Consider the following 25,725-nt stretch of genomic DNA (forward strand, 5'->3'; position numbering starts at 1 on the left):
ACAGAGGAACATTTCTCAAACCCTGCACTAAAAGTTTTGTTCTTTGGGGGCTGGGAGATAGGATTAGGGTGGGGCATGTGTGAGTTCTCTGGGCTTCCTGGCTTATGTGTGACTCCCCACCTGTATGTGATCTGCCAATCATCACTCCTCAGGCACCAGACAAATGAGCCACTCTAATTCTCCTAATCCTTTCATCTATAGGTTCATGGAACTGAAATTACAGAATATATGGCATTTTCTATTTTTCCTTCACATAACTGTCTTCCCCAGGTTCATCGTTATTATCAGCAATAATATTAACATTCATTGAATTTTAAACAAATTATAGCTGACAAAAGACATGGAATGTTCCTTTTATTGAAACAACATAACTAAATAGCCTTTTTTTTTTGTGAACCTATTTTTGTAAGAGTTTATTACTTGAGAGTTGGAATTACAGACAGAAGGAGAGCCAGAGAAAAGGGTCTTAGATCTGCTGTTTCACTCCTGAAATGGCTGCAATGACCAGAGCTGAGTCCATTATGAAGCCAGGAGTTTCTTCCAGCTCTCCAAGCTGGGTGCAGAGGTCCAAGCACTTGGGTCATTTTTTTTTTTTTTTTTTTTGGACAGGCAGAGTGGACAGTGAGAGAGAGAGACAGAGAGAAAGGTCTTCCTTTGCCGTTGGTTCACCCTCCAATGGCTGTTCTGGCAGCGCGCTGCAATCGGCGCACCACGCTGACCCAAAGGCAGGAGCCAGGTGCTTCTCCTGGTCTCCCATGGGGTGCAGGGCCCAAGCACTTGGGCCATCCTCCACTGCACTCCCTGGCCAGAGCAGAGAGCTGGCCTGGAAGAGGGGCAACCGGGACTAGAACCAGTGTGCTGGCGCCGCAAGGCGGAGGATTAGCCTAGTGAGCCATGGCTGCCGGCCACTTGCATATCTTCTACTTCTTTCCCGGGACAATGCAAAATCCTGATCCAAGGAGGAGCAGCTGCGCCACAATCTGGCAAACATATGGCAGCACTACAAGAGGAAGCTTAGCCTACATTGCCACAGCACCAGCTGGGCCTGTCTTCTTTTGAAACTTCTATGAGATATACATGCCTTATTACAACTGTTTTGAAACAGTGGTTAATTCTCTTTTCCAGATAATCAAAACACTTAAAGAAATAAAACAGCAATCAGGTAAAATCATCCCAGCAGGTTTTACTACTATTAATTCTGAGAATCATATCTCCAGGTATACTTCAATTGGTATTTATTGATATGGCCAATCCTATATATAACTTCAACATATTAAAGTTTTAATTTGAAAGTTATCACTAAAGTTATAACTTCAACACAATTAAATTCTGCATCATGTATCAATTTGTGAATGTAAAAATGTACTTCAACATTCTATTAATTTAGGCTTTTATGCATAATATCCCCTTGATGAGTACATTCAGAAAATATCTATCAGAATTTCAAAAATTATCCCAGCAGGTTTTACTGCTATTAATTCCAAGAATTATATTTCCAGATATTCTTCCTTTGATACTTATTGATATGTCTAACCCTATACATTACTGCCTTGTATTGATTTGTGAGTGTAAACATGTAACTCACCCATCTATTAATTTAGGCTTTTATACACACTATCTCAATGGGTTTATTCAGAGAATATCTATCTGGATTTCTAAAATTAACAAATATTGCCGGTTTCATTTCGGCTGCTCCCTTCCCATCCAGCTCTCTGCTATGGCCTGGGCAAGCAGTAGAAGATGGCACTTCCACTAGCTGTTTCACTCTCCAAACTGCCAGACAGTTTGGGCTGGGTCAGGCTGACCCAGAAGCTTCATCAGGGAATCCCATTTGGATGCAGGTGTCCAAATGTTTGGACCATCTTCAACAGCTTTCCCAGTTGCATTAGCAGGAATCTGAAGTGGAGCAGCAAGGATTGAACAGGCACTTCCATATGTGATCAACCCTCAGTTTAAGTTGTGATAATCTCTGTCATTCCAAGCACATTCCATTTTTAAAAAAATTTTTTTTAACTTATTTGAGGAGAAACAGAGAGACAGAAAGAAAGGCCTTCCATAGTTATACAAACTATCTCGATGGGTGTAGTCAGAGAATATCTATCTGGAATTCAAAAATTTACAACTGTCACCTCCCAAATAATTATTCATTTCAATCAAGAAAACTTTTGTGTAATTTGAGATTGACCCAATTGCTTTTAACTAAATCACCTGAGAAGGTGTTCACCCAAAGAATGATGGAAAATAGTGCCCCTCCCCCTAGTCCTCTCTGCTACATTAACTGCATCAGGGCGGGGCTTGCTCCTCTTGTATAAAGGTCTCACCCAGTCAAGGTTTATTCAGTTCTGAGGCTTGGTGTTGACTGGGTTGTGGAGACCTTCTGATCCTCCAGAGCCCAGGGAACTCAGAGCCACCTACCTGACCCAGGATCCAATCCAAGAAGTTGCAGAGGACCAATTCCAATCGTCAGGTGAGTACTGGGTCCAAAGAAATGAATTGAAGTTTTTTACCTTAAACCTTGAAAACAGAGGAATTTTCATTTTATGACTTGGCAATAAGCAGTCTTCTGTTGCTTTCAGGCATATGTTCATGTGTCTAAGAAATATATATAAGTCATCTGGGGGGTGAACCAATGGAAGGAAAACCTTTCTCTCTTTCTCTCTCTCACTAACTCTGCCTCTCAAAAAAATAGAAATATGTATAAAAATTTTTGCCTATTATAATTTTGTATCTTATAAATTAATATATTTCTGTTATTTTTCTGATGCCATATGCATCAAATGCTGAAGTTCTGGCAAGGTTGCCATAGAAAATCTTCTTGTGGAATCTGTAAAATGATTTCTCTACAGAAATTTTACAGTGCAGCCAGGTTGTCTAATGATGGTTTAATCTAAGCTAGGAAGGAGCCAGAGCTTATTCCAGGTCTCCAGTGAAAGGCACAGGGCCAAGCTCTTGAGCCATTTGCCAATGCTTTTTCAGGCATGAAAGTGGGGAGCTGGATTGGAAGTGGAGCAGCTTGGATTAAACCACAGCTCCCACATGGAATGCCAGCATTGTGAGCTTTGGCCCAACCCTTAGGCCAGCCCCTAAGTTAACCATTCAAGAAAACATCTGAGACCATGGAGCAAGGTCTTGGGGCCACTTTGGGAAAAAAACATAATGGCAGATATTCACAGTGTTGGAACAACCCAGAGAGCAGCATTTGAAAGAGTGTAACTATGGGTGTAGGAGGTTTGTGGTGTAAACTACAACAGGACCAGAGTCCTGCAAGGAGGGTGGCAGCAGGGAGGAGGTGTTTCCTCTAAGGCAGAGGAGAGCCACAGGGACTTCTGCCATCCTCCCACCCTCTAACGTCTGCCAGTGTCAGCTTGTGCAAAAGCCTGGCGCTCTCAGCCCTCAGTGAAAGTTTCTTGGAACAATTTACATCTGGTCAACTTCCCCACATCTCCCAAACCCAGTCTACAGTTTGCTTGTCTCTTAGCCCCTGGGTACTATTTTCTGCACCTTGTAAATCCAATGAATCACTTTTCCACCTTCCCTGTAACCTCATGATGCAAATCCAATTAGTTCTGAAGACAGAAGCTCTCTCATTGAGTGGATTTGGTGGGTGGGTCTGGTGAAATCCTGTCAAAGGGGACACACCCAGAGGAGTTGAGATCAGAAGAGAGAATCCTGAACTGGAAACAGCTGTGCATAGAACTGAAATGACCAATCACATCTGCACTTCCAAAGGTGAGACTACTCATCACACACACTTTGAGTATAGAATTTTGAGGACAGGCCTTCATGTTCAGTTTCTTTTACAAATATACTTGAAGTTTAATGATCAGATTACGGATGTTTTATCAAAGCAAATGTGTCTTTTCTACTATTTTTTTTAAGATTTTATTTATTTATTTGGGAGGTAGAGTTAGTGAGAGGGGGAGAGAGAGAGAGAGAAAGAGAGAGAGAGAGAGAAGTCTTCCCTCCAATGGTTCACTCCCCACTTGGCCACAACAGCCAGAACTGCACTGATTTAAAGCCAGGAGGCAGGAGCTTCATCCCAGTCTCCCACCTCCCATGTGGGTGCAGTTGCCCAAGCACTTGAGCCATCTTCTACTGTTTTCCCAGGCTGTATCAGAGAGCTGGATTGGAAGAGGAGCAGCCGGGCCTAGAACCAGTGCACATATAAGATGCCGGTGCTGCAGGCGGGGATTAACCTACTGCAGTATTGAAAGTATCCATGATTAGAACATTTGTATACATTGATTTTTATAATAAATTGTTTGACTTTTTATTCTACTTTTTATACATTACTCGATTTTAAGTTGTTAAGGATTTTTTTCCATTTTTGCACAAGTCATAAAGCACCTGATCCCTTCAATTCAGGAATGCATGCAGTGTGCTGTGCATATATGAAGCTTCAGAATCCATGGATTCTACCAACTATAGAGAGAAGACATTCAGAAAAAAATTGCATGTGTTTTGACCATTTAGACGTTTCTCTTGAAACGAGGCCTTAACATTACTCTAGCCATCTACAAAACATTTACTTTGGATTAGTTTTATCTTAAGTAATCTAGTGGTGATATTAAGGACATAGGAGTATGGCTTAGGTTTTAGACAAATACCATACCATTTTTTTTTTAATTTTCTAATGATTTATTTATTTATTTGAAAGATAGAGTTATAGAGAGGCAGAGGCAGAGAGAGTGACAGGGTTCTTCCATTCGCTGGTTCACTCCCAAGTAGCTGCAATGGCCGGCGCTGGGCCGATCTGAATCAAAGAGTCAGGAGCTTCCTCCAGGTCTCCCACTTGGGTATAGGGGCCCAAGGACTTGGGCCATCTTCTACTTCTGTCACAGGCCATAGCAGGGAGCTGGATCAGAAGTGGAGCAGCGGGACTCGAACCAGCGCCAGATTGGTTTTGCTGGCACTGCAGTCTGAGGCGTTAACTGCTAAGTCACAGCAAGTTCCCCACCATACCACTTATGTAATAGATTGAGCATCTGTGAAGTTTGGGATCTGCCCAGGTCTTGTGGAACCAATTTCCTGTGGTCACTGAGAAATGAGTAGTAGCTTTTATACAAATCAAAATAATCCTAAATGTTTGGAAATAATTTGAAAACCCTTATTCAAGAGTCTACTAACTATGCCTTAAAAAAACTTTGATTTGTAGACTAATTGTGAAAAATGTTCAAAATAGAGCCACCAACACAAAAGTGTTCCCAAGTTACGACATGTGTAACTTTGGGAAAATAAGGATGAAGCATTCATGCCTCCATTACCTGCATCTGTGGATATTCTAGAATAGGAAGGAACCCCAGTGTTCATGATCATTTTGGGGGCTTGATTTAAAGGACAATTGGCCAGTTGTTGCCCATTGCTGTGGTTGACTGTTCACCTTTTCAGAATGTGACCATCCCTCTGATGACATGAACTAACTCTGGGAAAATGATATTTTCTCAAACTGGAAATGATTTGTGTAGTTTATTACTTGAAGAAAATGTTCAGGTTGAGGTTGAAAAGGAAACTCACCTGCTTATTGTTATAGAAGCTGAGCATTCAACTTAACACTGATTAAATCAAATAATCTTAGCTTAATCCTGGTCTCATAACTGATTTCAGAAAAGTACCTCTGAGTTGCAAGGCAGAGATGGTAGACCCATAGTATGGAGTTTCACTGTTTTTGTGTGTGTTAAAGCCGAGCAGTCCTGCAGGAAATGAATAGCGTAGGAACTCAGAGAAGAGAGAGAGAGGAAGAGGAGGAGGCAGGGAGATGCAGAAAGAAATACTGATCTTGTGCTGCTTCTAGGCCAATAAGAAAATAAAAACAAACCTTGGAATCATCTCATCTTTTACCATCATCTTAAATTTCTCCAAATAAATTTGTTACATACCTTTGTATTATTTAGTTGAAAGGTTTATTTATTTATTTTTTTGAAAGAAAAATTCTTAGAGGTAGAGACAGAGAGAGAGAGACAGTTCTTTGATTCTCTAGTTCACTCTCCAAATGTTCCCAAAGGCCAGCACTGACCCAATCAGAAGCCAGGAGCCAGGATCTTCTTCTGGGACTCCCCATGGGTATGCTCAGTGGCCCAAGGACATTGGTCATCCTCTGCTAGCTTCTCAGGCACATCAGCAGGGAGCTGTTCAGAAGTAGAGCAGCCAGGATGTGGGCCCTGCAGCTCAGGGTTTTAATCTGTTGCGCTACAGCACCGACCCAGGTTACTTCCTTTAAACAACCATAATACATGTATTACTTTCTTATTTCTGTTAGATTGTAGACCCAGTATGTTTATACTCATGATGTATAGGTTTGTATGCAGGCAAGCAGGGGAAGAAAACGGTACACAGTGAATGCTTTCTCTCTTCAGGGAAGACTACTTTATTTCTCTCTGTTTTTAAAGGATCTTCATCGAGACATGGATCCAGCCACGTTGCAAGTCTTCCAGCAGGAACTCACATGCCCAATTTGCATGAACTTCTTCCTAGACCCAGTTAGGATAGACTGTGGACACAACTTTTGCAGATCCTGCCTTTCTCTGAGCTGGGAGGAAGCCAAGACTCCCATGTGCTGCCCAATGTGTCGTGCACGAGAAGCTGGCTTCTGCTGCCAAACAGGACCGATGGAACCAGGTCACCAGGTTGAGGAGCAGGTCCCTGGTGAGCAGACAGAAGCAGCAGGGCTCCTCACAGAGGTGGACAAGAGCCTGCACTATCAGCCTCTCTCTGGATGCCCACAGCCCGAGATACATGACCATACCATGATGGAATGTGCTGCTGAGGAGTCCCGGGTGAGAAGTGCCTCCAGAGCCATGTGATTTTTCCCTGTGAATCCCAAGATGTAAATGTGTCCTTCCATGTTGTTACTCAAAGGACCCAATATTCACAATTGGGTTGAGTTGTCATGAGGGGGAGCCAGCTTAGAAGCACTGTCCATGCATGGCCAGTTGGTAAGGTGCAGTGCAAGTGGTCATCAGCAGAAACTTGGGCTTGTGCTGCAATTGTGACTGCTTCACAGCCAAGTAACATAAACACCGTTTCTTTTTTTTTTTTTTTTTTTTTTTTTTTGACAGGCAGAGTGGACAGTGAGAGAGAGAGACAGAGAGAAAGGTCTTCCTTTGCCGTTGGTTCACCCTCCAATGGCCGCCGCTGCAGCCGGCGCACCGCGCTGATCCTGGCAGGAGCCAGGAGCCAGGTGCTTTTCCTGGTCTCCCATGGGGTGCAGGGCCCAAGCACCTGGGCCATCCTCCACTGCACTCCCTGGCCATAGCAGAGAGCTGGCCTGGAAGAGGGGCAACCGGGACAGAATCCGGCGCCCCAACCGGGACTAGAACCCGGTGTGCCGGCGCCGCAAGGTGGAGGATTAGCCTATTGAGCCACGGCGCCGGCTAAACACCGTTTCTAAGGAAGCAAATTTTATTGACTTTATTCACATTTTCTATTGTATGTTTCATCTTTTATTTTTAAGATTTACTTATTTAAGGTAGTTTTATATGCAAACACAGAAAGCAAAAGAGAGAGAGAAAGAGAGAGCGAGAGAGAGAGAGAGATGTGCCATACATTTTGTGGTTTCCACCGCAAATGGTCACATTACCAGGGCTGGGCCAGGCTGTAGCTGGGAGTCAGGATATTCTTTTGGAACTTTCCTGTGGGTGTCAAAGGCCAAAGCACTTGGGGCATCTTCTGTTGCTTTCACAGTCCATCAGAAGGGAGATTGAGCAGAGGTGGGGGGGAGGCCAGGACATGAACTGCAGCCCACATGGCATACTGGTTTAGCAGGAGGCCAATGAACTCATTACACTGCAATGACATCCTTGTAATTTTCTACCACACTCAGTATCCCAAATCTAAGACTCAAATTAGGTCAACTTGTGAAAATATGACCACTCCACTTTAGTCACAATCACTTACATCAGAAAAAGAAGTCAGAATACAACAATTAGTAGTCTCAATACTATTCTCTCAACCACCACCATTTCTAATAAGTGCGGAGGTAAAATATAGAAGCGTATATTCCATGTTGCTAAATCTTATTATTATTCTGCAGGAAAAGCTTTTAAAGGAAATGAATACTTTATGGGAACTGATCCAGGAATTGAAAAACAATGTGACAGAGGAAATTAAAAAGACTCATTCATTCAAGGTAAGAATGAAAAAGATGTGCTTCAATTACTATAATGCTTACAATCACTATACTGCTTTGGCAAATTCCGTTTACCATGAAGAGTTTGTGATTTCCTCCCAGAAGCAGTGGTGGTTTCAAATGGTAACTCAGTGATCACAAATCCTGTGCCAGCCAAGACACCTAGTGAGAAGCATACCCTGGGGTATGGAAAACAGGTCATCCCAGATACTCCAAGTCCAACCCTGAAGGTTTCCACAAACCTTTTCCAACACTAAAGATAGCATTAAGTATGGCTATGAAGAAGCAGTGAAAAGTAGAATCGTATCAATTAAGAAAATGAAGTCATTAAAGAAAACTGTGTGACGTGGACTCTACCTAAATAGTTCTAATTATTTAGAAGAATCAGGCAAAGGAACAGAACAAACTTAAGTAGGCTTACATTACAGTCGAAAGAGTTGATGGGGTACAAATACTGAAGAAGCTTCAGAGAGGTGGTGGCAGAGGGGGGGAAGGGGGAGAATCACCTGAGATCATTTGGTGAATCTTGATTTAAACATAGAAAAAGACTAAGAACCTACAGGAGGCACGCACAGAAAAGACTTGCATATACTCAAGAGGTGTTGCATGGGTGAGGCAGAAAGTCTGCAAAGTACGTTTTGAAATGTTTTATTTAGTTGAAAGATAGAGTGATGAGGTGAGGGGAGCATCCATGTACTTGTATATTCCCCAGCTTACAATGGCTGGACCAGGCTGAGAAGAGGAGGTTGAAACTTCATCAGGGTCTCCATTGTGGAAAGTAAGGGTCCAAACACTTGGGCCTTCATCTGCCTCCTTCCCAGGCATGTTAGCAAGCAGATGGATGGGAAGTGGAACAGCAGGGACTTGAAGAGGCACTCCTATGGGATGTCAGTGTCTCAGGCAACTGTGGCAATAATATTGGCCGTTTCCATTTTCTGTTCAGCATGAGATATGTAAACTTTTTACCTAATATCTCTGCAGGAATATGTGTCCTTAAGGGAGCTGATGATAAAAGCTCAGTACCAGAAGTTGCGTATATTTCTCCACGAGGAGGAGCAACTGCAGCTGCAGGCCCTGCACAGAGAAGCACAGGAGATTTCCCAACAGCTCCAGGGTAGTGAAATGAGAATGACCCAACAGAAACACCAGGTGATAAACATGTACAGAGAGCTGGCTGAGGTGTGTCACAAGCCTGACATGGAGTTACTCCAGGTGAGCAGGGAGAGTCCATGTTATGGGAAAGAAGTGCTTTTCTGGGCAAGGGCGTAAGAACCAAAAAATGATACCTGCACCTATCACTACTTTACGCTGCATGATTCAGGTCTACTGCCCTGTATCTTTATTTTTGCCCGATCACTTGGTTCTGCATAGTCTGATAATCTTTTGGGTGCTTTTCTTTGTCACAATTCAGATAAGATAAAAGTCCCTGCATTGTAAGCAGGAAAACTACTCTAGAGACAATTATCCAGGAACTCAATGACCACACAAGGGTTACATCTTCGATTAATTCTCAATTTATTCTCCCCTCCAGGGGTGCTGATTGTCCAGAGGGTTATATAAGGCCTGTGCTATCAATCGGTTTGGCCCTGCCTAGGCAACCCCAGAATATTCAATAAATCTGCAGGATATTTATTTTTAGGTGATAATTTGTTGTGTCCATGAATGATGTTGTAACTATCCAATTGCCTTTCACAGAAATAATATTCCCTACTCTTGCCTCCATCGTCACTGGGATACAAAACTGAGAACAATTTTCTGATGACATTGAGGCCTTGCCTTTGCCTAAGAAAGCTTTGATAGTCATTTGCAGTGAACTCTGATGTTCAGAGGTTTCCCTGCTTTGCAATAATGTTAGCAGCAGTCAGACCTCTCTCTGGAATGTGAGTGGGCGTGAGGGAACCTACAACCTAATCTTTTTACAGCTGCACATCTTCATCCTGAGTACCACCTTCTTAATTCACACAGAGGAAGTTCCTCATGGATCAGGTCATAGTCTGTTATTAACAGACTCTGATCCCTCTTTACAGATCGTAAGGAGAAAATATATTACTACAAATTAACAATGCAAGTATTTCATAGAGATCAGAGGAGAGAATTATCATGAATGAATGTTTTTTTTTTTTTTTTGCAGGATATGCGGAGTGTATTAGAAAGGTAAGTTTACAATGAGAATCTGCAATGTGTAAGAAAGTTGTGTTCTTGCTGATGCAGCAGATGCTTCTGTTTTGCATGATTTCCTTTGATCTTCCTGACTATATACCATGTTGTTGGATAAGGGATTCTGAGGTCTTCTACTCTTTGGTGCCAGATGAGGTATGGGTGAACCGAAATATACAAAAAAAGATTTGACTTTCTGGGCTTTATTTCACCTTCTCTCTCCTCCCCTTCCTTTGAAACTATCCCAACCAACCCTTATGTACATATTATTCTGAGAAATCCCAGAGGAGGCCCCACCCTTGAAAGAGGGAAAGTGAGAAACACACAGGAAAGAGCAATTCCCACAGCAGGGAAGGAGGAGAGAGGATTCACTCCTGGGAGCAGCAGTGAGCAGGTCCTGCCCTCTGAGTCTGTCCCAGTTGCTGGCTGGATCAGGGGCATCAGCCACCTCAGCTCCCTCAGGACCATGGCTGCCAGTTTGGATTTCCATTCCCTTGCTTGGCAGAAAAGCTCACAGCCTCCTGGCTCAGTGCAGATCCTCCTGACTGTACTGTTGGGGATGTCTGTTGACTGAATTCCCATAGATTCTACCTAAAAGCCCTGCTCTCTGTAGCTACTCAGGATTTCTGTTTTACCTGAAGTCAAGTGAGGGATACAGGGGGCAGCCACTGTCATTTGAGAGGTTGAATAATGTCTGAGAAGAAAGAGGCAAATGGATGTGATGTGAAATTTAGAGAGAAGTACTAATTTTATTTCACCTAAGGTAGTGAATACATTTATTCTTATTAGATGATAATGGGAAAATTCCCAATGAAATATCTTGGATTTACAGCTGGTACTTTTGATTTGACCCTGCTATTGCCCTTTGACCTGGAGTGTCACTCGTGTGATTCCTTACAGAGCAGAGCTGGTGCAGACGCTCCGTCTCCAGGGGGTGAACCCAGAGCTGACATTGCAGAACATCACTGGACTCAGAGAGATGCTAAACAACTTCAGAGGTGAGCTCAGCCTCCATCCTTCCAGCCCTAATTTCCTTCTTCACGGCTTTTGTGCCTGAGCCATTTCCTATTTTATTTCATTTTGTGTCCCTGAAAATGTTATAGGATTTTTTGAAACTGTGCCTTCTCTCTTTGTTTTATCACATTGCAATGATCTAAACTGAAATTTGTAATAAGCATGCTGATGTAAGCAAACTACAGGAAGAGTATCCAGGTCATTTGATTAAGAAGGGGTACAATGCTCACTTCTTAGAGCAGCAGTCAAAACTGTGTGTTTACTCCATCCACTGCAGGTTTTTAGGGAGAAATAGAGAGAAAGGGAGCTCTTCCACCTGCTGTTTTACTCCCCAGAAGGCCGCAATGGCCATGGCTAGCACAGGCCAAAGCCAGGAGCCAGGAGCTTCTTCTGCTACTCCCACAAGGGTAGCAGAGGCTCAAATATTTGGGTCATCTGCTGCTGCTTCCCCAGGCCATTCTCAGGGAGCTGGATTGGAAGTGGAACAACTGGGACAGGAAGCAGCTACCATATGGGATGCCCGTGTCAGAGCCATCAGCCTTAACCACTATGCTGTAATACTGGCCAGATCTTAAAGTTTAAATTTGGCACTTGTGGTTTTTAATTTGTTCTATATGCCAAGTACATTTATGCTGCACTGCTAATATAGCTATTATCATTGATAAACTCAGAAGTATTTGACCAACCCAAAAAAGGAGAAATTCTCACAAGCAGAACCATTCCGGCTGGCACCGCGGCTCACTTGGCTAATCCTCTGCCTGCGGCCCCAGCACCCCGGGTTCCAGTCCGGTTGGGGCTCTGGATTCTGTCCTGATTGCTCCTCTTCCAGGCCAGCTTTCTGCTGTGGCCCAGGAAGGCAGTGGAGGATGGCCCAAGTGCTTGGGCCCTACACCCACATAGGAGACCTGAGGAAGCACCTGGCTCTTGGCTTGGGATCGACGGAGTGCACCAGCCACAGCGTACCACCCGTAGTGGCCATTTGATGGGTGAACCAATGGAAAGGAAGACCTTTCTCTCTGTTTCTCTCTCTCTCACTCTCACTCACTGTCTAACTCTGCCTGTAAAAAAAGAGCAGAACCATTCCAATACTATCAATGATTCTGAAAACAATTAAATGATGAGAGATCTGTGAACACAGTGCAATGATGTTAGGCCTGCAGTAGAGGGAGTTCAGGGACAGACGGTTGAAACCCAGATTGGGCTAAATCCACATTCTGAACAGATAAGCTGAAGTCAGAACATTCTTTAAATATACTACTTATTGGAGCATGAGTTTTATTTTGGAAATATTCAGATGTGTAGCTGATTTCCCATTTAAGATCTATCACATTTCAAAGTATTGTATTTACAAATGGAATTAAGTAAAACACTAAAGGATACTTTCCTAGCCAAGAAAGTAGAAGTTGCATCGTTGTCTCAATACATGCTATCGAGTGGTAGGCATTTGGCTCAGCAGTAAAGTGTCTTGGGCATCCTTACCCCATAGCACAGTGCCTGGGAATCAGTCCCACCTCAGCTTCCATCCAGCTTCCTGCTAATGCACACCTTGGGGGGCAGCAGATGTTACCCCCAATGTCTGGATCCCTGCCATCCATGTGGGAGACCATGTTTGGATGCTGGCTCCTGGCACAGGCCGGGCCCAGCCTTGGTCGTGGGTATATGGAGAGTGAGCGAGCAGATGTAACATTTCTCTGTCTCTGTGTCTCTATTCAAAGACATATAATTAAACATATATGTTCAAAACTATTGAAATAATTAACACTCTAGATCAACCATAACCCTACTTCACACAGTGTGTGATATGTTTAAGCTCCTTTTCTTATTTTTCTCTGTTGTTTGATTATTTTTTTTTCCTGGAAATGCACTTGAACCTTTGATTTTCTCAGTTGAGTGAATCTCAATTCATTATGCTACCTTTCTTCTGTTAGTTTTCCTTGCAAAGTCGAGTGAAGTGAATCCACGGGCAGCAAAGTTTTGTCTTCAGGCCATGGAAACAACATTCATTGATCAGATTGTTCTCTTTCTACAGTGGATAATGGTCTGAGGAGGGAAGTGGCCCGCCGCTATGTAAGCTTCTCTGAAGATCTCAGAAGAACAATATTTGGAGAAGAACATCGCAGTGCTCCCAACCATTCCCAGAGAGCAGAGAGCTTTGCTGTGTGGGGTACTCAGACCTTCACCTCTGGCCAACATTACTGGGAGGTGGATGTGTCATCCTCTTCCAACTGGATTTTGGGAGTCTGTTATGATTCCAGCACAAGTGATACCAGCAACATTATTCATTTTGAAGAAGCATTTCTCCTGGCCTCCCTGAAGAGTAACAACCATTACGTGCTCTACACCAGTGTTCCACCCTTAACTCACTATGTGAAGAGGCCCCTGAGTATGGTTGGGGTGTTTCTGGATTGTGACCATGGAACAGTGGGTTTCTATGATGTTGACAAAGGTTCCCTCATACATTGTAACGTTCCAACCCAGTTTACTTCTCCTCTGAATCCCTTGTTTTGGCTTGGTCCCCCATGACATGTCAGGTTTGATGATGATTCTTTGTGAACTCCCATATGGAGGAGCTCGCCACCCTGGGATATTTTTATGTGAGACAGCAGGATTGTTTTGGAGCACGTTGTAACTTCATGAGCACAGTGTAGTCATAATTAGAGCTTGGTTAGAAACCACACAGCATACAACTGCAATGAATATATGAACGTTTTCTATTAAAATTTATTTTAGTAAAGAACTTTGAAACTTTCACAGTTATCTGACCCCAGTACTTTTTCATCATGCTGTAAAGAAATTCAGTGTCTATTAGTGTACACTCCCCGTGGGCATACCTCCTAACTCCAACACCTGAAAAATCCTTTTCTACTTTGACATTTGTGGGGTTGTATATTCTAAGCATCATGTGCTAATAAAATGATAAAATATGTGGCTGTGGCATCTTGTTTTCCCATTTAGCTGAATGCCACCAAGGCACATCATCATGCAAACAGCCTTTCATTCCCATAGTTGACTATGTCTTGGGTAGTGGAGTGAAGTCTCTTCTCTCACTTTACTAAATAAAATGAAGTTTGCAAAGGTCTTTCTTCAAATCTGGCCTTTTGGGGTAGATGCAAATGCCTGACAACCAATCACTTCATCAAGTCCTGGTCATTCATTACATTTCAGCTCAATTTTTTTCAGGAAGCCCTTCACGACTGCAGAGATCACACACTCTAAGCATAACATCCAACATCATCAATAACATCCAACATAAATTCAACCAACTGGTAGTTAATGATAACTGCTCAGTACAAATTCGAAATTTTCCAAATGGAAAATCTTTCCTGGTGCTGTATTGCTATTACCCAGAGCACTGTTTAGGACATATCAGACAAAGCAAATGTAGTCAAAGAGTGGACTAAAGAACAAATAAGAGATTAGTATTGGGGCCGGTGCCATGGCTCACTTGGTTAATCCTCTACCACCAGTGCTGGTTCTGTCCCTGTTGCTCCTCGCTCCTCTTCCAGTCCAGCTCTCTGCTGTGGCCCAGGAGGGCAGTGGAGGATGACCCAAGTGCTTGGGCCCTGCACCCGCATGGGAGACCAGGAGGAAGCACCTGGCTCCTGGCTTCAGATCAGTGCATCGTCAACCCTAGCGACCACTGGGGGAGTGAACCAATGGAAGGAAATACTTTGTCTCTGTCTCTCTCTCTCACTGTCTACAACTCTACCTGCCCCCTCACCCCCCCCAAAAAAAAAGAGAGAGAGAGAGAGTTAGTATTAACAAAGTTATTCTAACATCAAGAACATTCATGTTTGGCTCAGTGGTTTCAGATCCACTTGGAATGGCCACATCTCTTTCTGGAGCACTTGGGGACATGTCCTGCTCCTCTGCATATTCTAGCTTCATGGTAACAACGGGCACTGTGGGCAACAACAGGTGCTGGCTCAAGTACTTGGTTTCTCCCACCCTCATACAAGACCCAGAAATACATTTCTGGATCCTAGCTTTGTCCTTGCCCAATCCTAGCTCTTTTGGGTAGTGAATTGGCAGGTGGAAACTCTGTAGGCTTAATATTATGTAATCTACTAACTCAAGTCACTACTAATTCAACTAACTGTGATGGTCAATTCTGTCTCAAATGTCCAAAATCAACACTATTTCTGGGTGAATCTCTCAAAGTGTTAGAAGATGAAACTAGTTTTATCTTTCCCCAAGACCACAAACTCTTTGTTTTAGAAATAAAAACACCGTGAGAAGTGTGTGCGTGTGTGTGTGGGGGGGGGGGGGGGCCGTTTGTTGAAAATACAAAGCAGCAATCATACCAAAAGTGAGTTTCTGCTTTATACTCCCAGCCAGAACACAAGAGGACAGGATTTCCTCATCAATGCCAAGCTCAGAATAAATAAATACTCACACACAAACAAAAAAGAACCACCATGGAGACAGCATCACATTACAAACTCTTTCTCTTGATAATTTCTGGTTTCCAGCTGACCAGATAGGTTGTTCTTCTTCTTTTTCAAAAGAGAATCATTTTATTATTTATTTGAAAGACAGAGTTACACAGAGTGGAGAGGCAGAGAGAAAGAGATTTCCATCAACTGGTTCACTTCCTAATTGGCCGCAACGGCCAGAGCTCCCAAGCTAGGAGCCAGGAACTTCTTCCAGATCCCCCACACAGGGAACAGGGGTCCAAGCACTTGGGCAATCTTCACTGCTTTCCCAAGCCATAGCAGAGAGTTGCATCAGAAGTGGAGCAGTCGGGACTCGAACTAGCACTCATATGGGATGCTGGCACTGTAGGTGGCAGTTTTACCTGCTTCCCCCAGCGCCAGCCCCTTGATGAATTTCTTCTCTCACTGTATCATCCTTTCTGTGCACATGAATGGTTTTATCAGCTGAAGCTGTTAGTAATTAACTTTCAGATTGATCAAAAGCACAAACGAATATTCCAGATTCACTGTCCAATGACCCAGGCTGCACCCCTGCGTGGACTCTGAAAATTGGAGCCAGTTCTCCAGTCCCAAAGGTGCATAGTGCCCTTGTCAGCTCCAGATACAAGTACTCCATCAGAATTTGCAGTCAATGTGTTAATAATAGCTTTATGTCCAGACACAATTTGAATGAAACATCCATCAGGGAATTTCCACTGTTTGATGTTCTGTGGCGAACCAGAGCATATGTGTTATGTCTTGGATGTAACACTCCAGCTGTCACTGATCCTTTATGATTTGTTAATGGCACTCTCATCTTCCCAGCCACCGGATCCCATAATCGTATTGTAGTGTCATGGCTTCCTGTAATAATTTGTGGTTCTGCAGCTTGACACTTCACTGTAGCAACTGCATTTGTATGTCCAGAAAATGTGTGTACACTGGCGCTTGTTCTCACATCCCAAATCTGTGCAGTTGAGTCTCGACTACAGATTACCAGCACATCGATTGTTGTGTACAAATCCAAGCCCTACACTGTGCTCAGATGTCCATGATAATGCCTTAGAACCTTATAACTTTATTTTACACTGAGGGCTGAGAGTGCCAGGCTTTTGCACAAGCTGACACTGGCAGGACGTTAGAGGGCAGGAGGATGGCAGAAGTCTCTGTGCCTCTCCTCTGCCTTAGAGGAACCACCTCTTCCCAATGCCACCCTCCTTGCAGAACTCTGGTCCTGTTGTAGTTTATATCACAAACCTCCTTCACCCATAGTTAGGGTGGTCACGGCTCTTTCAGATGTTACTTTCTGGGTTGTTTCACTGTCTCATGTTTGGTTTTTCAGGTCTTCCTTCACTCCCGTATCAAATACCTGGCAGGAAACGCCCCTATGGGAGCTCTCTCTCTCTCTCAGTCTATAGAAAGAAAGAAAGAAAGAAAGAAAGAAAGAAAGAAAGAAAGAAAGAAAGAAAGAAAGAAAGAAAGAAAGAAAGAAAGAAAGGAAGGAAGGAAGGAAGGAAGGAGAAAGAAAGAAACAGGGTTAGCTACAATTTGAAGATTTTAAAAATTCATGGGTACTACATTCTACCACTTGTCTTCACCAATCATCATCCAATTCTATGGACACTTTCTTCATCTTTTCTACAATTTTAGGTGTCTGGGAAGAATTCAGACAGGAAAACCAAGCTTTTTCCCTAAGGACATTTGTCAGTAATGGCGACAATAAGACAAATAAAATAATTTTGGAGGTATACCTATAATAATCATAGGACTTGGTAATAGAGCTTTGTTTTTTTTTTTTTTGACAGAGTTAGACAGAGAGAGAGAGAGAGACAGAGAGAAAGGTCTTCCTTCTGTTGGTTCACCCCCCTTCGCCAAATGACCGCCACAGCTGGTGCACTGTGCCAATCTGAAGCCAGGAGCCAGGTGCTTCCTCCTGGCCTCCCCCACAGGTGCAGGGTCCAAGCACCTGGGCCATCCTCCACTGCCTGCCCAGGCCACAGCAGAAAGCTGCACTGGATGAGGAGAAACTGGAACAGAATCCAGTGCCCCAACCAGGCCAAGAACCTGGAGTGCTGACGCAGCAGGCGGAGGATTAGCCTAGCAAGCTGCAGCACCAGCCTATCTTCTTAAACCATTAATACAATCTTGATGTGAATGGAAGGAGAGAGGGAGCGGGAGAGGGGAGGGTTGCAGGTGGGAGCGAAGTTATGGGGGGGAAAAAGCCATTGTAATCCATAAGCTGTACTTTGGAAATTTACATTCATTAAATAAATTTTAAAAAATGTTAAATACCAGATAGCAATATGGGTCACATATCTAATACTAAATTTTCTAGTGAACACAAAAAAATAAACCAAATAAAATTAACATTAATGATATTATTAAATTTCTTATACACTAAACATTTTAAATAGCTATTGTTATAAATATTACTAATGTATTTTACATATTTATATGCTAATTTTGTGTGCAATGCACATTTTACACCTCAACCATCCCTGGCAATACACATTCTCTTTTAGTCACTTGTTGATTCAAGTTCTTTTGCTCTTCTTCTCTGTTTCTCTGAACTGTTTGGAAACATGCCTGCTCAGATGTGCAAATCAGTGAAGAATCGGCATACAGTGTAAAGTATGGTGCAGATTACAGAGTGGCACACTCTACCCAGGGATAGGGAATTTTCTTTCTGGCTGTTTATAACATCATTTGTGGCATCTTCTCTGCATTTATAAAAATACATCTGCATATGTTAAATGTCATCGGAGGCTCTGACTAATAGAACCGAGAACAAGATAATTCTTGTGAAAGCTGTTGGTGTTGTTTATTGGCGTTCAGTAATGAGTTCCATTGTCTCATTTAGGCGAGGAAGAGGTCCTGGGACATAGTGTTTGGTTACAAACAGTGGGGTGACGTGCAGGGGAAATGTACACTGTGCTGTAGAGATGAGGGACACCAGTTCCAATATGTACCTTTGATTTCTAAAACAACCTGAATCACGGTGGAAAAATGCTTCATTCTCTTCTAGTTTTGTATCTATCCTATATAACAGAGGAACATTTCTCAAACCCTGCACTAAAAGCTTTGTTCTTTGGGGGCTGGGAGATAGAATTAGGGTGGGGCATGTGTGAGTTCTCTGGGCTTCCTGGCTTATTGTGTGACTCCTCACCTGTATGTGATCTGCCAATCATCACTCCTCAGGCACCAAATGAGCCACTCTAATTCTCCTAATCCTTTCATCTATAGGTTCATGGAACTGAAATTACAGAATATATGGCATTTTCTATTTTTCTTTCACATAACTGTGTTCCCCAGGTTCATCATTATTATCAGCAATAATATTAACATTCATTGAATTTTAAACAAATTATAGCTGACAAAAGACAATTCATGGAATGTTCCTTTTACGGAAACAACATAACTAAGTAGCCTTTTTTTGTGAACCTATTTTTTTAAGAGTTTATTACTTGAGAGTTGGAATTACAGACAGAAGGAGAGCCAGAGAAAAGGGTCTTAGATCTGCTGCTACACTCCTGAAATGGCTGCAATGACCAGAGCTGAGTCCATTATGAAGCCAGGAGTTTCTTCCAGCTCTCCCAGCTGGGTGCAGAGGTCCAAGCACTTGGGTCATCTTCTTCTTCTTTTTTTTTTTTTTTTTTTGGACAGGCAGAGTGGACAGTGAGAGAGAGAGATGAGAGAAAGGTTTTCCTTTGCCGTTGGTTCACCCTCCAATGGCTGTTCTGGCAGCGCGCTGTGGCCGGCGCACCGCGCTGAGCCAATGGCAGGAGCCAGGTGCTTCTCCTGGTCTCACATAGGGTGCAGGGCCCAAGCACTTGGGCCATCCTCCACTGCACTCCCTGGCCACAGCAGAGAGCTGGCCTGGAAGAGGGGCAACCGGGACAGAATCCGGCACCCCGACTGTGACTAGAACCCAGTGTGCCGGCGCCGCAAGGCGGAGGATTAGCCTAGTGAGCCGTGGCTGCCGGCCACTTGCGTATCTTCTACTTCTTTCCCGGGACAATGCAAAATCTTGATCCAAGGAGGAGCAGCTGCGCCACAAACTGGCAAACATATGGCAGCACTGCAAGAGGAAGCTTAGCCTACATTGCCACAGCACCGGCTGGGCCTGTCTTCTTTTGAAACTTCTATGAGATATACATGCCTTATTACAACTGTTTTGAAACAGTGGTTAATTCTCTTTTCCAGATAATCAAAACACTTAAAGGAATAAAACAGCAATCAGGTAAAATCATCCCAGCAGGTTTTACTACTATTAATTCTGAGAATCATATCTCCAGGTATACTTCAATTGGTATTTATTGATATGGCCAATCCTATATATAACTTCAACATATTAAAGTTTTAATTTGAAAGTTATCACTAAAGTTATAACTTCAACACAATTAAATTCTGCATATGTATCAATTTGTGAATGTAAAAATATACTTCAACATTCTATTAATTTAGGCTTTTATGCATAATATCCCCTTGATGAGTACATTCAGAAAATATCTATCAGAATTTCAAAAATTATCCCAGCAGGTTTTACTGCTATTAATTCCAAGAATTATATTTCCAGGTATTCTTCCTTTGATACTTATTGATATGTCTAACCCTATACATTACTGCCTTGTATTGATTTGTGAGTGTAAACATGTCACTCACCCATCTATTAATTTAGGCTTTTATACACACTATCTCAATGGGTTTATTCAGAGAATATCTATCTGGATTTCTAAAATTAACAAATATTGCCGCTTTCAGTTCGGCTGCTCCCCTTCCCATCCAGCTCTCTGCTATGGCGTGGGCAAGCAGTAGAAGACGGCAGAGTGAAGGAGAGAGGGAGGAAAGAGATCTTCCACTAGCTGTTTCACTCTCCAAACTGCCAGACAGTTTGGGCTGGGTCAGGCTGACCCAGAAGCTTCATCAGGGAATCCCATTTGGATGCAGGTGTCCAAATGTTTGGACAGCTTTCTCAGTTGCATTAGCAGGAATCTGAAGTGGAGCAGCAAGGATTGAACAGGCACTTCCATATGTGATCAACCTTCAGTTTAAGTTGTGATAATCTCTCTCATTCCAAGTACATTCCTTTTTTTTAAAAAAAAAAGTTTTTTAACTTATTTGAGAAGAGAAAGTGAGAGACAGTAAGAAAGCCTTTCATAGTTATACAAAATATCTTGATGGTTGTAGTCAGAGAATATCTATCTGGAATTCAAAAATTTACAAATATCACCTCCCAAATAATTATTCATTTCAATCAAGAGAACTTTTGTGTAATTTGAGATTGATCTGATTGCTTTTAACTAAATCACCTGAGAAAGTGTTCACCCAAAGAATGATGGGAAACAGTGCCCTTCCCCCTAATCCTCTCTGCTGCAGTAATCCCATCAGGGCGGGACTTGCTCCTTTTGTATAAAGGCCTCGCCCAGTCAAGGTTTATTCAGTTCTGAGGCTTGCTGTTGACTGGGCTGTGGAAACCTTCTGATCCTGCAGATCCCAGGAAACTCAGAACCACATACCTGACCCAGGATCCAATCCAAGAATTGCAGAGGACCAATTCCAATCGTCAGGTGAGTACTGGGTCCAAAGAAATGAATTAATGTTTTTTTTACCTTAAAACTTGAAAATAGAGGAATTTTCTTCTTAGTATTGAACCAACAGCAGTCTTACATCACTCCAGGCCTAGGGTAATGGGTTTGATATTTCCTTATTTAAGAATTTATTTATTAATATGAAAGTGAGAGTTAAACAGAGAGAGAAGGAGAGAGAGAGAGAGAGAGAGAGAGAGAGGTCTTCCATGTGCTGGTTCACTCCCCAGTTGGTCGCAATGGCTGGAGCTGCACTGATCAGAAGCCAGGAGTCAGGAGATTCTTCTGGGTCTCCCACACAGTTGTGGGGGCCCAAGGACTTTGGCCATTTTCCACTGCTTTCCCAGGCCATAGCAGAGAGCTGGATCAGAAGTGGAGCAGCTGGGACTTCAACCAATGCCCATATGGTCTGCCAGCACCGCAGGATGCAGCTTTGACCCGCTATGCCGCAGCACCGACCACTTTGTCTGGAAATTCTAACACCTATTCATGTCTTCTTTGGCTCTTCATGTTCTATAATGGCTGCATCTAGTGGTGTCTGTGATCCAGTTGGTGGCTTTTTTTTCTAAGATGCCGACCTCCTTAAATATCATTTGCTTTATGGAGTCAGCTTCCCTTAGTCTTCTGATACTGGAGGGAAGAGTTAGGTCTGAATCTACCCTCTTTGAAAACTGAAAAGAAAATATTGTCATAAACTGGCTCAAGCACATTTATCACACTAACTGATGGTTCCCAATTCCAAATAAACTCCTGGAATCCATGTATTGATGAATCCAAGTAATAATAATATTCTGTTTTTATACTAGCAGTTTTAAGATTTTGATTATGTCATGCAGTGCAGCTCTAGTATAAAAATTCAAAGCTTTTGTTTTTTTTTACCTGGAAATCAAATCATCATATGTGCAAACTGATGGCTACTGATGAGCACTGCTCCAGCCATTATGACCATTTGGGGAGTGAACAAGCAGATGGAAGATCTTTCTCTCTGTCTATCCCTCTCTCTGTAATGCTTTCTGTCCAATAAATTTTGAAAAATCTCTAAAAAATGTCACTAGGCAGTGTGTGTGTGTCTATTCATTTGCTGATGAAGAACTTCAGAACTGACTGGGAATGATACTGCTGGTGTTCCAGGATGGAGAGAGCAGAGCCATGACCAGAGGAGCTAGCACCCTGCTGGTGACTGATACAGTGCTCTACAGGGCAACCACTGAGAGAGAACCCTGGTGACCAGGAACCAGGTTGTCATAGCAGCTACCTCTATCAAAGTACCAGCTGCCTCTACAGATATGACATCAAACCCGATGAAGAAACATTCCTTCACAGCATCTACCAGAAGCTGTTGGGACAGAGTCTCTGGCTTTACTTGCTCAGCTTTTCAGAGAAGTAATGGAGAACAGAGAGAATCTGGACAAAAAGGAAACTGAGATATCGTGAGATTACAAAAGACTGTAAAGTGAATCAGGGAACATGCAAAATATTTCAAATTATACTTTAGAAAGGAAGAATGAAAAGAGGAGAGAGAGCTCTTCCATGTGCTGGTTTACTACCCATATACCTGGCATGGCTCGGGCTGGGTCGGGCTAAAGCTCATTCTGGGCCTCACACATGGGTGGTAGGGATCCTAGTACTTGGGCAATCACTTGCCAGCACTCATGGTGTGCATTTTCTGATCCTCGGTCATACCTTCAGTCAAGGGTATCTGAACTCGACACAGACTGTGGCCACATTCAGTCACTACAGGGATTGTCCTTCCTTTATAAGTTATGCCTCCTTCCTTTTTGTGTTTTTTACTTTGATCTCAGGATGCTTAGTCACTTCAGCTTCTTGACTGTGTGGTCTGCTGCTTGTCTTATTGAGTTCCCTTTAAATAAGCTCCGGTGAGATTCGGTAAAAAGCTGGTGAGGCTGGTGTGGTGGAGATTGTGAAAAGCACAAATGCAGCATGTCAAAGGCAAGCCTAGATTTCATTTCAGACGTGGCAGTTTTCCAGTTACACTGCAGAGCCCATGAAATGTATGAAGGATGTACCCTGCGTGAGTTGTGGTTTTCCCACTAATCTTAGTGAAGGAGAATAATGTTCCTGCCCTTTCTCCTCAGAGCTGCTGAATGACTATAGGATGCCCACAAACACATTCTTGGAGTCTTGTGGGAGAAAAACTTTGAGACATGTCAAGGATGGTACACAACAAGGACTTTAAGAGTGGTCCACAGCACTGATTTAGACTACGCTTTCTGTTCCAAAAAACAACATCCTGGAATGCATAGAGAATAATCTCCCATCCACCAGACTCCACGGAAACAGAGAACAACCCAGTCACATCTGCCCTGGGGAAATTAGCTTTGAGAGGATTTGCTGGGGAAGCTCTCCAACTGAGATAATTACAGATCTCTTCTCACTTCAGGAAGTTCTACAACTTGACAGAACTGTCCTGGGAACTATGGAACACATCAGACAGAAAAGCCACAAGAAACATCCAGACTTCCCAAAGAAGCCCCTGACTGCTTACATCCGCTATTTCAAGCAGATGCGGCCCCACTACTCCCAAAAGTACCCTAACCTCAGCAACCAAGAGCTCACCAAAATCCTGTCTGGGAAATACAAGCAGCTCCCAGAGCACATGAAGCAGAAATACTTCCAGGATTTCCAGAGGGAGAAGCAGGAATATGAGGAAAAACTGGCTCGGTTCAGGGAAGATCACCCTGATCTGGTCCAGGGCTCCAAGAAATCGGATTTCTTCAAGAAGGGCCAAGCCCAGGCCCCCAGGAAGTCTCAGGGAAATGGGAAACATGTGAGGTCTCCTCCAGAGAGGTATGGCTTGTCCAGGAAGCTGGTCTTCCTTGGAGAGCCCAAGAAGCCCCCTATGAACGCATACCACAAATTCCACCAAGATTTATGGGGCAGTCCGGAGCTGCGAAGCCTGCACCCGAGGGAGCGCATGGTGGAGGTCAGCAGGCGCTGGCAGCGTGTTCCACAAAGCCAGAGGGAGCACTTTACCAGACAGGCGGAGGAGCTGCAGAGACAGTACAAGGTGAACCTGGACCTCTGGCTGCAGAGTCTGTCACCTGAGGAATATGCTGTCTACAAAGAAGCCAACTATGGCAAGGGGAGGAATATGCGCATGACCGGAGGCCCAAACCCCAACTTCAGACAGGGTTATCTGCAGCCCACATCAATAAGGAGTTCCCAAGAAGCACCTGTAGAGAAGCAGATGATGCAGGCTCTCGGGAAAGATCACTCAGAGCATATTGAGGTCGATTCTCCTCCCTCACAGCGAGTAGACGTGGATGTGGAGGAAGATGGAGAAGAGGATGAAGGCAGTAACTCTTCAGACTCTGTCAGTGAGGATGAAGATGAGGCTGCAGGGAAGATGGGGATGAGCAAGGATGCTGTGTGTAGCTCATCTTCCTCAGACTCTGACTGAGCTCTGCTCACAGTCTAGAAGCCTGGACAGTGACAGTGATCTCCACAAAAAGTGTTCATGACCAAATGTCACCGAGAGGACTCCCTTGTCCCTGCTCCTTGTATTTTCTTGCCTTTTTTCCTTTCCTTCTTCCCACCTTCTATCTCAATAAACGTAGACCACGCTAGTATGAGGGGAAGGTGGTGCTGTATCTCTGTATCAAGTTGGTAAATCTGGAGGGATGGCTTTTCTGAGGAATGCATGTAAATGCTAGCTGGTACCGCCCATCATCATCCCCAATTCCATCCCTGAGAAATTCCAAGTAATTGAAGCTCTTGGTAAACAAGGAACTGCTTGGGCTGTGGGGCACACGGTGGTAGATGTGTTGGTCATCTTATCTTCTGTTGGGGACATGGTTGAGTGGATGACCACTGACTTGCCTGGGGAGCTGCTCCTCAACTCCTGCATTGAATCCAGGGTCCAGAGTGTTTGATGGGCAGCAGGAGAGGTGACCTAGGAAAGTTGTCAGATTCTACATAGTGTTCTCTCTTGCTGATGTAAGGATTGATGTTGCCAGGAGAGCAGTGGGCATCATCACGCTTCCTTTGATGTGTGTCTTTACTTCTTAGCTCTCCCTGGGTCTCTTTTTACTAATTTCAAAGAGTAAAAGTTTTAAAACAAAAAACAAATATTTCTATTTCAATTAAATGAGCTCCTCCATAGAATCAGTATGTTATTAGTTTGGGTTCTGCTGTTCTGTGTGGAGCCCTCATTTACCCTGAGCAGAAGCTCCTAATCCTTCCTTCTCTCAGTACCAGTGAGTCTCCCGTTTAGCATTTGGCATAGAGAGATTCGTGCACATTCGGATATCCTGAAAAGGTACAAACTTCTACTCTTGCCAGTTCAACTGGACGACACTCCTTTAAACTCTTTGGTTAATGGATTTTTGGAAACCTATTTAAGCCTCCTCCCGTCTCATTCTACTTTGCTTTTGACTATTTCCACATTTTGTTAAAAGAATATTTGTGT

The 25,725-nt window shown here is 43.4% G+C and overlaps 1 protein-coding gene and 1 pseudogene across 1 annotated transcript; both read left to right on the forward strand.

The window, feature by feature from the left end:
- Nucleotides 1-6,401: 6,401 nt before the first annotated feature.
- Nucleotides 6,402-14,169, forward strand: LOC138846065 (tripartite motif-containing protein 64-like). Its single transcript, XM_070060631.1, has 6 exons — nucleotides 6,402-6,773; nucleotides 8,030-8,125; nucleotides 9,107-9,337; nucleotides 10,257-10,279; nucleotides 11,183-11,280; nucleotides 13,326-14,169. The coding sequence occupies exons 1-6, from the start codon at nucleotides 6,402-6,404 to the stop codon at nucleotides 13,817-13,819; spliced, it is 1,314 nt and encodes a 437-aa protein (XP_069916732.1). The 3' UTR covers nucleotides 13,820-14,169.
- A 9,068-nt stretch (nucleotides 14,170-23,237) lies between these two features.
- On the forward strand, nucleotides 23,238-24,717 carry LOC138846066 (upstream-binding factor 1-like protein 1; annotated as a pseudogene).
- Nucleotides 24,718-25,725: the final 1,008 nt, after the last annotated feature.

The sequence above is a fragment of the Oryctolagus cuniculus genome, chromosome 1, assembly GCF_964237555.1.
Source record: "Oryctolagus cuniculus chromosome 1, mOryCun1.1, whole genome shotgun sequence".
NCBI lineage: Eukaryota > Metazoa > Chordata > Mammalia > Lagomorpha > Leporidae > Oryctolagus > Oryctolagus cuniculus.